At 35.6% G+C, this 12,421-nt stretch overlaps 1 protein-coding gene across 5 annotated transcripts in view; it reads left to right on the forward strand.

Moving 5' to 3' along the window:
- The window catches only part of KLHL5 (kelch like family member 5), a 59,977-nt gene that overhangs the window by 23,246 nt on the left and 24,310 nt on the right, over positions 1-12,421 (forward strand). For 3 of the 5 annotated variants that reach the window (XM_065836788.2, XM_065836790.2, XM_071807392.1), the window contains 3 exons: positions 1,650-1,835; positions 9,061-9,197; positions 9,650-9,846. In XM_065836788.2, coding sequence (XP_065692860.1) covers positions 1,693-1,835; positions 9,061-9,197; positions 9,650-9,846 — 477 coding nt within the window. In that variant the 5' untranslated portion in view covers positions 1,650-1,692. The remainder of the gene's footprint in view (positions 1-1,649; positions 1,836-9,060; positions 9,198-9,649; positions 9,847-12,421) is intronic. The other 2 variants (XM_065836789.2, XM_071807393.1) reach the window with 1 other exon arrangement.

Below are 12,421 nucleotides of genomic sequence, written 5' to 3' on the forward strand. Positions count from 1 at the left end.
TGTAGTTTTTTAATCATTATTAATGGGGTTAATTTAAGGAATCAGTTAAGATGTGGTTCAAAAAAACAAAAACCAAAACCCCATAGCTGTTTCAGCACGATGAGGATGTGATAAATTGTGATAGGGAGGAATAATTTCTGAAGCATTTTCTTCTTGACCCATACCTTGTTGTTTTCACTTGTTTCTTTTGCAGCGTTGCTGGTTTGAGTTGCTTTCCCTGAGTATTTCTTGCTCATTCACTGTGAGAATGCCATCTAGTTTTGCCAGGATTGTGGTTTTTGTGGTTACATCATTACATTTTTCACATATATGCCTTCTTGATTCAGTTTCTAGAATGGCCACAAAGAATACTTGTTCTGGCTTGTCAGAGGGCTAGTGGTGGAGCAGAGCAAGTGACTCACCGAGGGTGAGATAAAGTTGACATAGCTTAAATAAATGGCTAAACCACAGCTTCAGAGGGCACATTTAAGATAAAGTCCTCCAAGGGAGGTAGGTAGGCAGGTATCTCATTTCTGATCTGTTACCAGATTTAGGTTTGAATAAAGTGCCAAGTTGTCTGGCCTTTTTGACTCTCTGGGCACATGGGGAGGTGGGGCAGAACCACACAAAACCAAACAACCAAACAAAGCAACCACAACACCTTTATAGAACATTTAGAAATTTAGACTTTTGATTTTGAGGAGCTCTATCTTAAAATAAATCTACTAGACTAAGGACTGAACCTCATCTCTTGGTGGACTTATCCCTGAGCGTGCTGCTTGAGCTCATGACATCGTTGTGAAAGCAGGGGTCTGGATGCAGGTCTTGTGAATCCATGTCCTTCCAATGTAATGGTAGGTCTAGAGTACTGTGGAAGTTACATGCATTCTGGAAAAGTAGTAGTCAGTTAAAGAACTGTGGGCAAGAAAATGTGCTTCCCTCAGTGTACACAATTAGGAATCATCTCCTTTATGTCCTAGTACCATACATTCGTTGTACATTTTCTCTGTTCCTCTTTTCTCCCCAGCTGCTGTGTATATGGAGAGGAGCAATTTTTCTCCCCATCCACCCTTGCTTTTCCCCTGTGTTGGCCTCTACTGTGCTAGATCTCATTTCAGACACATGAGGCTTCATGCAGTAGGAGTGGTGGTATATCTGTGTGTTTCCTGATGTTTTCTTTTCTCTGCATGCCCACTCTCTTTTAATGGCTCCATATATGTTGAGTTTTCTTCTAGCCACTGTAGGCTAAGTGTGAAACAAGACTTCAACATATGTGTGCAGAAAGGCTTTAACAGGTGTCAGGGAGATGTTTGATTCCTTATCGTATCCTTCCATTGTTTTTTCAGTTTGCAGGGTCTTGGTAGATTTCTGTTCTTCCTTAAGAATCTGACAACACTATAGATAAGATGACTGGACTGATCTTTGGCTGTGTGTTAGCTGAAGAGTACAACATTAAATGATAGTACATTTTTCACAAGGGTTTCAATAAGGTTTGGAAGAAGAGGGAAATTCTGTGATTCTGTGAAGAAATTATAAATATGAAGAGAAACAGAATAACAGGGCCATATATATTGAAACAAATAATGTACATCAGTTTTTAAATCACATCAGTAGATAGGATTGCTGCACCTTAATATTATGTGAACTAAGATTTCTGTTATTGTCTTCAGCAGAACTTCCACCAGCAGTCATACCTTATCATCTTGCCAAACTATGGAGCCCTGTACCTCAGATGAATTTTTTCAGGCTCTCAACCACGCTGAACAAACTTTTAAAAAGATGGAAAATTATCTTAGACACAAACAGCTGTGCGATGTGGTGTTAGTTGCTGGTGATCGTAGAATTCCAGCTCACAGGTAAGTTTATTATAGTTTGAAGTAACTTCATATTCTTTACAAATGTACCTTCAAAGTGTGTCCTGTGTTTTGTTTAAAAAAGGTCAGGCCATTATTAACAATTTAGAACACTTTAAACATGCTTATGTTTTTTAACATTTATTTGGAAACTAGAAGTTAATTTCTGTCTGTTGTATGCAATACAGCATCAAAAATAATTGCGACGTCTTCATGTCCTACTTTGTCTTCAAGCTTCTAGTAAGATATTTGCATAACAAAATAAAAACCCCAAAGTCCCTAATTCACCCTCAGAATGTTATAAGTAGTAGTGGTTTCTGTACCACAAATGGCATAACATCTTTTTCATAGATTTAACCTTTGCTTTGTATTAAGAATTAAGTTGTTGGAGTCATAATTAGCAATAAGGACAGTCTTCTGTCCACAAAGGTTTTTTGCTCCTGTAGTAAGAAGAGTCCTTTGATAGCAGACTACTGAACACTGACACTAAGTGTTAGAGGGCTAAATTAGATCAAACACTATCCTATCTGTCATCTGTATAATTAACAGATCATATAGCATGCCACTTAAAAGCCAGGAAAATACCAAAGATTGTGAAACAAAAGTATGAATAACTGAAGCACATTACAGTAGTGAATGCACAGTATTAATAGTTCAAATAGGAACCTAGGTATAATTAAGCTCTGGTTTCATAAGATTAGGTCTACAACAGAAATAGCAGCCTAAAGCATTCCTGATTTCTGTTGACTCATTCCTACCCTCACAGTGAAATCACAGCATAATACTGTAACAGTAATAAAAACATAGGGAGAGGTTGGTGGTTTAGGTTTTGTATTTTTCTTAAAAAGCGAGATCTCTGCTTTTGTTCAGATATCATCCACACTGTTGTGCTAGCACAACCAAGGGAATGGTAGCATGGCGATGGGAACCAACTTGAGGAGCACTTAAACCATAACTTGATCTTGGTCTCAGAGACTTCCTTTTATGAAACTTCATTTTTAAACAGTCAAGACTATCTCTGATTTTTCCAAGTTGATGTAAGCAAATCTTAACTGCAGTTACTGCGGAAATGGGTGGTCCTATTCTTCACTCAACCCCTGGCTTGAATTCTTTTGTAAACACTTAGAGGCATGTAGCTGTGGATGATGATACATCCTTCTTGGAGAGACAACAGGGTGACCAAGATGATTTGGCTTTTCCTGTGGCTACAGAGTTGCTTAAAATCCATCTTCAGTTTGTTCACACTAGTTGCAAAACTTCATTGTCCCTGGGTAAAGAGTGAATCAGATGAGAACAGGGCATGCACACACCACTAGTAGATTTGCACCCACTGCAGTAATACGGAAGTCAGAGAGTTTTGGAGTGCTGTAAACAGGAAAACAGTGCTTATAATAAAGAAAAATTGTATTTCCTTATGTGGCCAAGGTAGCACCTTTACAGTGCATCGTTCCAGAGAATGATTTATCTAATAGCTAGAAGGTGTAGGAAGGGTGCAGAGGACAGCTGCAAATATCTTGTAAGGACTGGAAGATTTTTTTGCAACAAGATAAACAGAAAGACAGTATTCTGTATGCTAAAAAGTTCTTTAATGTGGTTTGTACCTGTTTCTCATTTGGAGAACTGGCTTTGCTCCTCCAGTGTCTGCTATTGTATTTCTGTAAAGCATCAGGCATATGCTACCACCTGTTATTTGCTCTCCTCTTCTCTTCTTAAGAGAAACATCTTGTTGTGGTTGGTATATTGTGTTTTAAACATGTATGAAATTTAAGGCCAAAGAAACACACCTTATGCTTGTAGCAAGAGGTGGGAGACTTATGATTGGCCTTACTTCACTTTATAATGTTGGAGCAACTTAAAAAGAAGCTTTGCCTTTTGCAGAATAAGTTCTTTTTCTTACTGTTGTGCTTCGCAGAGGAGCGTAGCAATAACTAGAGTCTTCATCTCGGCACGTCCAGTGTACCTCACTGAAAATTAAATTTTTCCATAGTGGGAAAGATGGAAATCTTAAATTTCGTTCCAAATTTTATAGAAATTCAGTAAGAAGACTGGCTTTATCTACTTGCAGTAGCCTATGTTGTAAGACAAAAATTCTCTAGGATTTTTTTTACTGCCTGAATCCACGTTCTAACTTCTTTAGTATTGACTGCAGGCTGGAGGAGTCAGTGTATTTCAGAACACTAGTGATTATTTTATCTTAAGACTTAATAAGCAACAAAAGATGTATTAAATAGGTATTAGCTTAAAGGCTTGACATTTTAAGATGTGTAAGAAAACAAAGTTCACACTGGACAGCTTTTTTTTTTCCTTTTTTTCTTATGAAATATATATAAAAGGGGTTTTCTTAATACGTGGTCACATAGAATTGGTAAGAAAGAACATTTTTCATTATTATTATTAACCACACTCACTAAGTTTTTCATATCAGTTGCTTTTTCTGTGTCCACTGCAATTTTGAATGTCTTATGTCATTTGTTACGTCCCTATTTATTTACATTCACCTGACTGCTATATCCATAATAAAAGGGGTTTTTTTGTTTTGTAATAACCAGCTGCTCAGCACAATCACTTGAGAAAAGGGAGGACTGTGTAAATGCCTGGCCAGAAGGGGTTTAAAACCTGCTCTGCATCCTTTAACCAGCGATCTGGAAAACTGTGTAGAGCCATTTTCTTCCTCTTGACAGTGAAAAATGGAAATACAAAAGACATGGGACTGAAGGAAAGGAGGGAAATGGAAGCTTCTGCACTCTAGGGGTTAGGAAGCTTGTTTGGAAGAGCACAAATGCTGGTTTGCAGACATTTTTATCTCAAGGCTTATTTATCTTTGTACTTCTTTTTCATACTGCCCAGTGATACTTCCATTCTTTCACAATCTGTATTGCCTTAGTTTGTAAGTTCTTCACTGCAACCTCTTTTTTGTTTTAGCTAAATGGTTTAACACAAAGTGTCTTTCTAAAAAGTCAAGTATATAAAATATAGTTCTATGATAACTCTATGTTAAAAATGTGGCATTGCTACTAACCGTGTGGTTGTTTTGAAAAAATTTACTAGAAGGTTTATTGTAATCATCATTTCAATGTCAGAAGCAGCAAACAAATTTTGAAAGGTTTGATTTCCCTGGAAGAGAGCTATAACTGGAAATTGCTTAAACATACTGCATGTATGTTTAGATATTGCTTGCTTTTAAACAAATTTAATTAAAATAAATATAGATATGTTAGTACCACTATCAAATATATATTTTTTTTTATTACTGTCACGCTGTGTTATCAAGAACAGAAAACAGCTGAAGCCACAAGTGTATGAGGTGCTTCCTACTAGGGTGCATGAACTATTCAGTTTCACCTTACAACTTGGGTGAATGCAATTAGTGTGGTGTTGAGTTCCCCAGGACTGTTTTCAGCTATTTTACAGCCACAAACAAGGAGTTGCCTAGGAGATGTCCCTTTTATCTTTATGATGTGAAGGAGCTTCAGTTCAGTCTGTCAGGTGAATCAGGTTGGGACGTACTAAATCTGTAAATTGCCACATTTGACAGCTATCATCATTTTACATAATAATTGCTTTGAAAACCTAGAAAACTGTCTAGATGATACAGCTTGTGGCAGTTCCAACAAGAAGTAAAATTTAATTCAGGTGTGCCACCCTACTTACACATATTTTACTGTCTCAGTAGAAAACTCTTCAAAATTAGTTAAGCTGTCATAGTGGATCTTTCTATTTTTGGACCAGTACAAACAACAGTAGCATTGGTACCTCTGGTAAGAGCAAGGAGACTTACTGAAACACCCAGATTTTGTCAGTATTTAACCCGTAGCTGTTGAGTGTTTTTCCACAGAGATTGTTCAGATGTTTTATGATCTCCCAGATGAAAAATTTTGATATTCGTGTGTTCCCTTCTCTCTACATTTTTCCTGTGCACTGACAAAGAACAGCCAACCTAGTGCATGTAATTCAGTAGCCAAATTCTTGTAATCTTATCTATGTAGAACTGAGTGTTTGGTAGGAGCTGGTAATTAGGTAAGAAGGAGAATAAAGGTAAAATATATTTGACATCCACAGTCAAACAATACAATGCCAACTGTATATAAGGCTTTTTCTTGATTATATATGTATTTTTAATACTGTTTAGAGGCCTCTCTAATGTCAATATATACTGGTTTCATAGGCATTTTAGTTGGGCCAATTATGAAAGACATATTACTCTTAGGGAAAAAAAAAAGTCTACAAACTCAGAATACAAGCCCCATAGGTTTCTACAGTTTTCAAACTAAGGAAAGGCAGTATTTTGTAGCATCCCTAGCTACCAGTGAACTCTTGAAATGGATGAATATGTTAATTTAAATTATTAATAAATAACACAGATTCTCTTTATGTTAAATACTTACAGAGCCATGATGGCCCTATTTAACAAGGAGATAGTGATTCTAAGTGTAGGTTTTATCATCATTGCACAGATTTTTCTTTTGAAAAATCACGCCTGTCACTTAGCTCTTCTAGAGCTTTTTTAGCAAAAAAAGGTCAAATATGGATGGGAAAAGTCTTCTGTGGATTTTTTCAGTTATACGAATGTATTTGCTACTTCACATTGTAAAATCGGTGTGTAGGACTGCAGTTTAATTTCAGACAACTCGAAAAAAAGGCTGAAAGAAAAATCAGTTACTAGCTATGAGATTAACAGATCAATGAAGAAGTGTGTGTCAAATGGCATTAGTAAAGTAGTAATTGATTGTTATTGAGTAGTGGTAAAAACGTAGGAGCAGAAAAGGCCAGTTGACTGGAAGTCTGCCTTTGTTTTGTTTTATGCTGTCTCAGTGTCACCTTGATGCATGGCCACTGTCTTTTAATTCCTTTCTTTCTTTGAAATAACTTTTTTTCTAAATTAGTTGAATTAAGAGAAAGTATGGATACTGTTCTAAGATTTTTTTTTTTTCATTGTGAACATACTTCTTGGCTAAAATAATTACAAAATTGTTATCGATATAATTTATGCTGTGGCATCTTACTTGTATTAGTCTACTCCTGGGTTGCACATCCTGTTTTGGCACATGGTAGTCACCCTCTGGAAAGCACTTAACACTGTGAAGCGTGCATACCTTCTTGTGAACCCAAACACAAGTTTCTGAAAATAGTAAATGGATTGCATTTTAAATTTCTAGTAATTTCTTTTGGAGGACTTTGAATATTACAGGGAGGAATTTGCTGATATCAAACAGCTAGTAAGAAGGTATTTGTCTGGAGCCTCAGGTTGTTATTCGGCACTTCCTCAGTAGTTGTTGCTAAGATATGTACAGTTCAGCTGTTTTCTAATTAACAGTGCAGCTAAGCAATTTGCCCTATTGGGGGAAGAAAAAAAAAGGAGGAAACTTCCCTCCTGCCCCCCAACTGTGTTAGTATCAGGTTTTAGCTTCAGTTTTCCATCAAAGAGACCTTTCTTTTTCAAGCTCCAACTTCTATACATGTAGAAGTTCAAGCCAGTTTTGCCAGAGGTGAAAATTCTGGTTTGAATTCTGACCCAGAGATACTTGGGTTGCTCAGATCTGTATCTGTCCATCTACATGCTTTTCCTTCCAATGAGAACCCCTATTACATGCAAATCCGATCTTGTTATCTCATACTAGCATCAAACGCAGTTGCAGAAACTCTCCCGTGATCATTACATGAATGCATTCTCTAATTTCGCTGAACTTCTACACATCTCTAGGAGGCAGTATTTTTATTCAACTACAGGTGTCATTAAGGTTAAAATGCCTAGAAGTGATGCCTGGACACTACCTCGACAGAATGTTCTAATTTTTCTCAGTAAGTCAGCCACAGAATAAACCTCATATTTCAAGAAGAATATGTTCTGTAAAAGAACAGAACTTCATTTCTCATTACAAAACTTCAATCATACAAGAAATCAAAATAAAATTAATGTTTTCCTCGAACGCTCTTAAAACAACTCTGTTGTCTCAGCAAGTAGGAAAAAAGTGTTACCCTACTGTAGGCCTGACCAAATGGTCAATGGTCAGAAAATCAGCAAGGAAAAGGTAGTTGAAATTAGTCAACAGTTTATTACTTTGCAGTGAATTAACTAAGAGACAGTTCTTTGTAGTTCATGACTTTGCATATGTATGTGCAAATCCTCCTTGTTAATATATGTTTAGACTTACTCCTAAGAACTGGTGCTCACCTTTTAAATTAATTTTACTGTTTTTTGGTTCCTGACCTCTGTCATCTTAACAAGTCAATGTAATGATTCAGCACAGAATAAGCTGACATTTCGTGAAGTACTAGATTCATTGAACGTATGCAGTTAGATTGTGTAGTATATTTGCAGTAGGTTTGATTCTTGGACTTGCTGTTTGTATAGCTCAGCACATGTGCGAGTGTATTTATATATGAATTCCTGTGAGCAAGGCAGCAGTGAACTGTAGCAGTGCAAAAGCTGATCCAAACCACAAGGCTGTTCCTGGAGGTCTCTTAGCAAAGAGACCCACAGACCTCATGAATAGTTACAGTAGGTTTCATACAACAGAACTATGAGTTGAATATTCGTGCTCCACATGATTTCCTTTCTCTTTCGCTCTAGTCCTGTGAACACATCAGCATTTTTGCACATTTTGTGGAGTGGCATTGTCAATAATCCAATGAAATGCCTGTTGTGCAGTAACCTGTTAACTTAGTATCTTGAAATACTCGGAATTGTTAACAAAGGGCTAAATACACACCCATAAAAGAGGTAAATCTGTACCATCTCCATGTTTACTGTGCCTAGTTCTGCGATCAGTATTAGTAAATGAATGTGTATGTGTGCACCAACAGTAAAAGCATTTTAAAGCACTTTGAAAAGGACTAGTAAGTCATTCTTTCGCATTTAAAAAACTAGCGGACATAATATAAATAGAAGTCAATTTGATTTTTTTTATTTCCATAATGTGTATTTATATTCCATTTCCAATTCATGTAGGTTTTGTGGGTTGTTTTTGTGTTGGGTGTTGAAAGTCATCGAGCTTTGAAAGAGTTATTCGTTTACTTCAGCAGCAAATGTAGATTCAGTAGCAGTACTTCATTATTCATAGTGGGGAACTAGAGCATGGAGCAGTTTGTCAATTTTTAAATGTTTTTCTCAGTACAGTGTTTCTTCAAAGGGCAAAGTAATGAATCATCAAGTAACAAACACCAGGTTGACTAAGTTTTTTTCTTTTCCACTCTTTCTCTCTCCTTTTCTCCCACATGATGTACTCAGGTTGGTTCTCTCCTCTGTTTCGGACTACTTTGCAGCAATGTTCACCAATGACGTAAGGGAAGCAAGACAGGAAGAAATTAAGATGGAAGGTGTGGAGCCAAATGCATTGTGGGCTCTGGTTCAATATGCATATACAGGTAATTAGAATGAAAATGGGAGTTTCATGTAATGTATTGTCCTCCTGTGACCATTATATATTCCATTTCTAGATTCGAAATGCTCTTTAGAAATTATCATTCACATTATTTAATTCCTTATAAATAAATAAAAATAAATAATAATTGTTGTTACCTGAGGCAACCTGCTAGGATATAGTTTCTCTGATAATACTATATTCTGTTAGTTAATAAATCATCTGAATATTTTAAATATATAATGACTGGCAAAAAAAAGGAACCTTACTAGGATTCTCTTTTGTTACATCATTATAGGTACTAATTTTGGAAAGCTGGTTAGCTGTTGCTGAGGGTGATGTTGACTAAGCCTCATATTCTGTCATATAATCTGTAAATAATGCTATTGCCTCTGAGTTTTAAGGAATTTACCAAATAAGTGCCAAATTATGTGATCTACTTTTTAATGTTACTAGGTCGCCTTGAATTAAAAGAAGATAACATTGAGTGCCTGTTGTCTACAGCTTGCCTTCTGCAGCTCTCTCAGGTTGTAGAAGCATGCTGTAAATTCCTAATGAAGCAGCTTCACCCGTCCAATTGTCTTGGAATCCGATCTTTTGCCGATGCACAGGGTTGCACTGACTTGCACAAGGTGGCTCACAATTACACTATGGTACGTTGTTATTTTAAGTCTCATCTGCTTTATTTAGTAAAGAAAATACAGAATGTTTGCCTGAATTAAATACTAATGTTTTTCCCCCAGAAAGCCTTGATTATTTTCCAAGCAAGAATGCACAAATATTCCCATGATGAGAAATGACAAAATAACTATAAAGTTGCTGGTTTAGAGTCTGAAGGAAATAGGCAGCATTAGTGGTTCCCTGTAACAGTAATGGGATTGTGCAATATGCATTGAATAAAGTAATTCAAAAGCTTGTTCTTATTTCTGTCAGTCAAAACCAACAAACCTAACAGTCAGAAAGCTGCCATCATCTAGTCCAAACTAACACATTACTAATTGAAAATATAGAATTCTTACTTTGTAAGGAGCTGGAACAGTCAGGTTCTAAGTTAGACCTGGGATATGAATATGGGCATTCAGCAATATAGATTCTGCATTATCCTTAGTTTCCTAGTACTGGGATATCAGGGTGGCATCAAACAATTTGATCTGAAGCTAGGCAATATGTGACTAAATACAAATTAACCAATGATGTTTTCAGAGTTAATTTTAGAAAGACTGACCTGCCAACTTAGTTAAACTTCATTTTCTTAATAGTCATCCTTTTATTTTAATGTAAAATATTCTCTTCCTTCTCACAAGCCTATTTTAGTAACGTTATCAGCAGAATAAGGAAGAACTATTTCTCAGGCAAGTCAGTTAATCTGTTCTTTGCAATTTTGTGAGGCATTTTTCTCTCATCTTGATGAAATTTTGCCTATGTAAGCTCTTGGGACCTGAATGAGGGCATCTAGATACTGCATAAGAGATGTGGGAATGAAGATAGTACTTAATTTGCTTGTGTGGCATTGCTGTTACGCTATTGGTATAGTTCCAAGAGATGTAATTTCTGTCTTGTAGTTACTGTTGGAAATCCATGGCTTTTCCTCTTGCCAACATTTTTTTTTCTGCTTTAAAACCTTCTCTGGTTTTTTTTAGTTATTTCTTCCTGGCTTAAAACAATTTAGTATGTATAACAGTTTAAAATAGCTCTTTTTTTTTTTTTCTTTTTCTTTTTTTTTTTAATATGATACAATGTACTTCCTCAGTGAGTGGATCTCTCTGATCTATTTAAAATCATATACACAGCGAAATTTACCAAACCAGGTCAATAAATAGTGGGCAGATTGGAACTTACATGTTTCTATTATTCATCTTCATTTTGGTCAGACAAAAATGAGACTGTAATTAGGTAGACAGTCAGATGAAACGGTAAAGACAAATGTGGCTTATGCGGTTTTGAAAAATTAGAATTAATGTTGAGCGAGACAGCGATGCAAAAAGTATGTAAAAAGAGAAGCTTTCTCCTCTGACCTATTTGTTCTTCTTTTTAGAATAAGCATATATGTTGGTATATGCTATTGTCATGTCCCTCATAAGTGACCTGCCAGGATGAGAATGGTAGTAAGTGTTAGACTAATGCATCTTTAAAGATGAATGTTAGGGATTATAGTCTCAGTATTTTGACTGGCAATTCATAATTTGTGGCAGAAAAGGGCTGTGATCTTTCTAAAAGTCGTTCTTTTACAGCACCTCTCTTTCTTTTGTTCAGACCACAGGAAAACAGTTGTATATCTTTTGGCCATTGTTTTACTTCAGTGGCAAAAATGTTGCTTTAAGCCTTTAACATGGATGAAATTTAAATTAGGTGGATTTTTAAAAGCCATTTTCAAAACTAATTAGTTGTGCTAGATGGATTCTTCCCAAGGCCTCTTTTAATGTTGTTTAGTTCCGACAGAGACATGAAATTGAATTTTAGTAATAATGAGTAATAGAGAAGCAGCTTCTTTAGTTTGAAATGAATGTTGCTATGGAAACTGCATGGAAATGTATAGTCCAATTGAATCTTCAATTAAAATAAATCCCCAAGTAATTTCATTTATTTAAAAGCTGTTTGAAAAAAGAACATGTTCAACAGTAGTAAGTACTAGCCACTTGATGCTCTTTCCATTAACAATATTAGAACATAAGGGTTAAGTGCACCTGTAGTACCTGGAAATTCTGTTTGTTAAAACAATTATTTTTATGCTGAATATAATATATACTTCTGGCTTTTCCACATAATTTTTAACTAGAAAGTAATGAATAATATAAAATACTTAGATTTAAATGTATATTTTCTATGAGTTTTTCTGTGACAGGAAAAAAAATCAGTGTGCCATGTAACTGTTTTTCTGTCATTAAAAAAAACTTTGCAGTTTTAAAGGTTTTTATGACACATGCTGTAATTTGATAAGCATCTTACTCACTTCATTAAAATAATTCTTTACATGAAGACTAGAAATTCAGATGAAATGAGCATTTGGTCAAACTAAAGGACCAATCAGTGAGTTATCCCAGTAGGCCTACCTCTGTTAATAGACCTGCTTTGTCTGAATAATGTTCGTTAGTGTCATTGGAAAGCATTAGCATGATTTTATGGCATCATTTTAATTGCATAATATAGTGTGATTTAGAAAAATTAAATTAATAAGAATCTCAATGCTGCACTTCTTTATAATAGAGATGTAAATGTATGTTATGCTAA

This window comes from Patagioenas fasciata, chromosome 4, assembly GCF_037038585.1.
Source record: "Patagioenas fasciata isolate bPatFas1 chromosome 4, bPatFas1.hap1, whole genome shotgun sequence".
Taxonomy (NCBI): Eukaryota; Metazoa; Chordata; class Aves; order Columbiformes; family Columbidae; genus Patagioenas; species Patagioenas fasciata.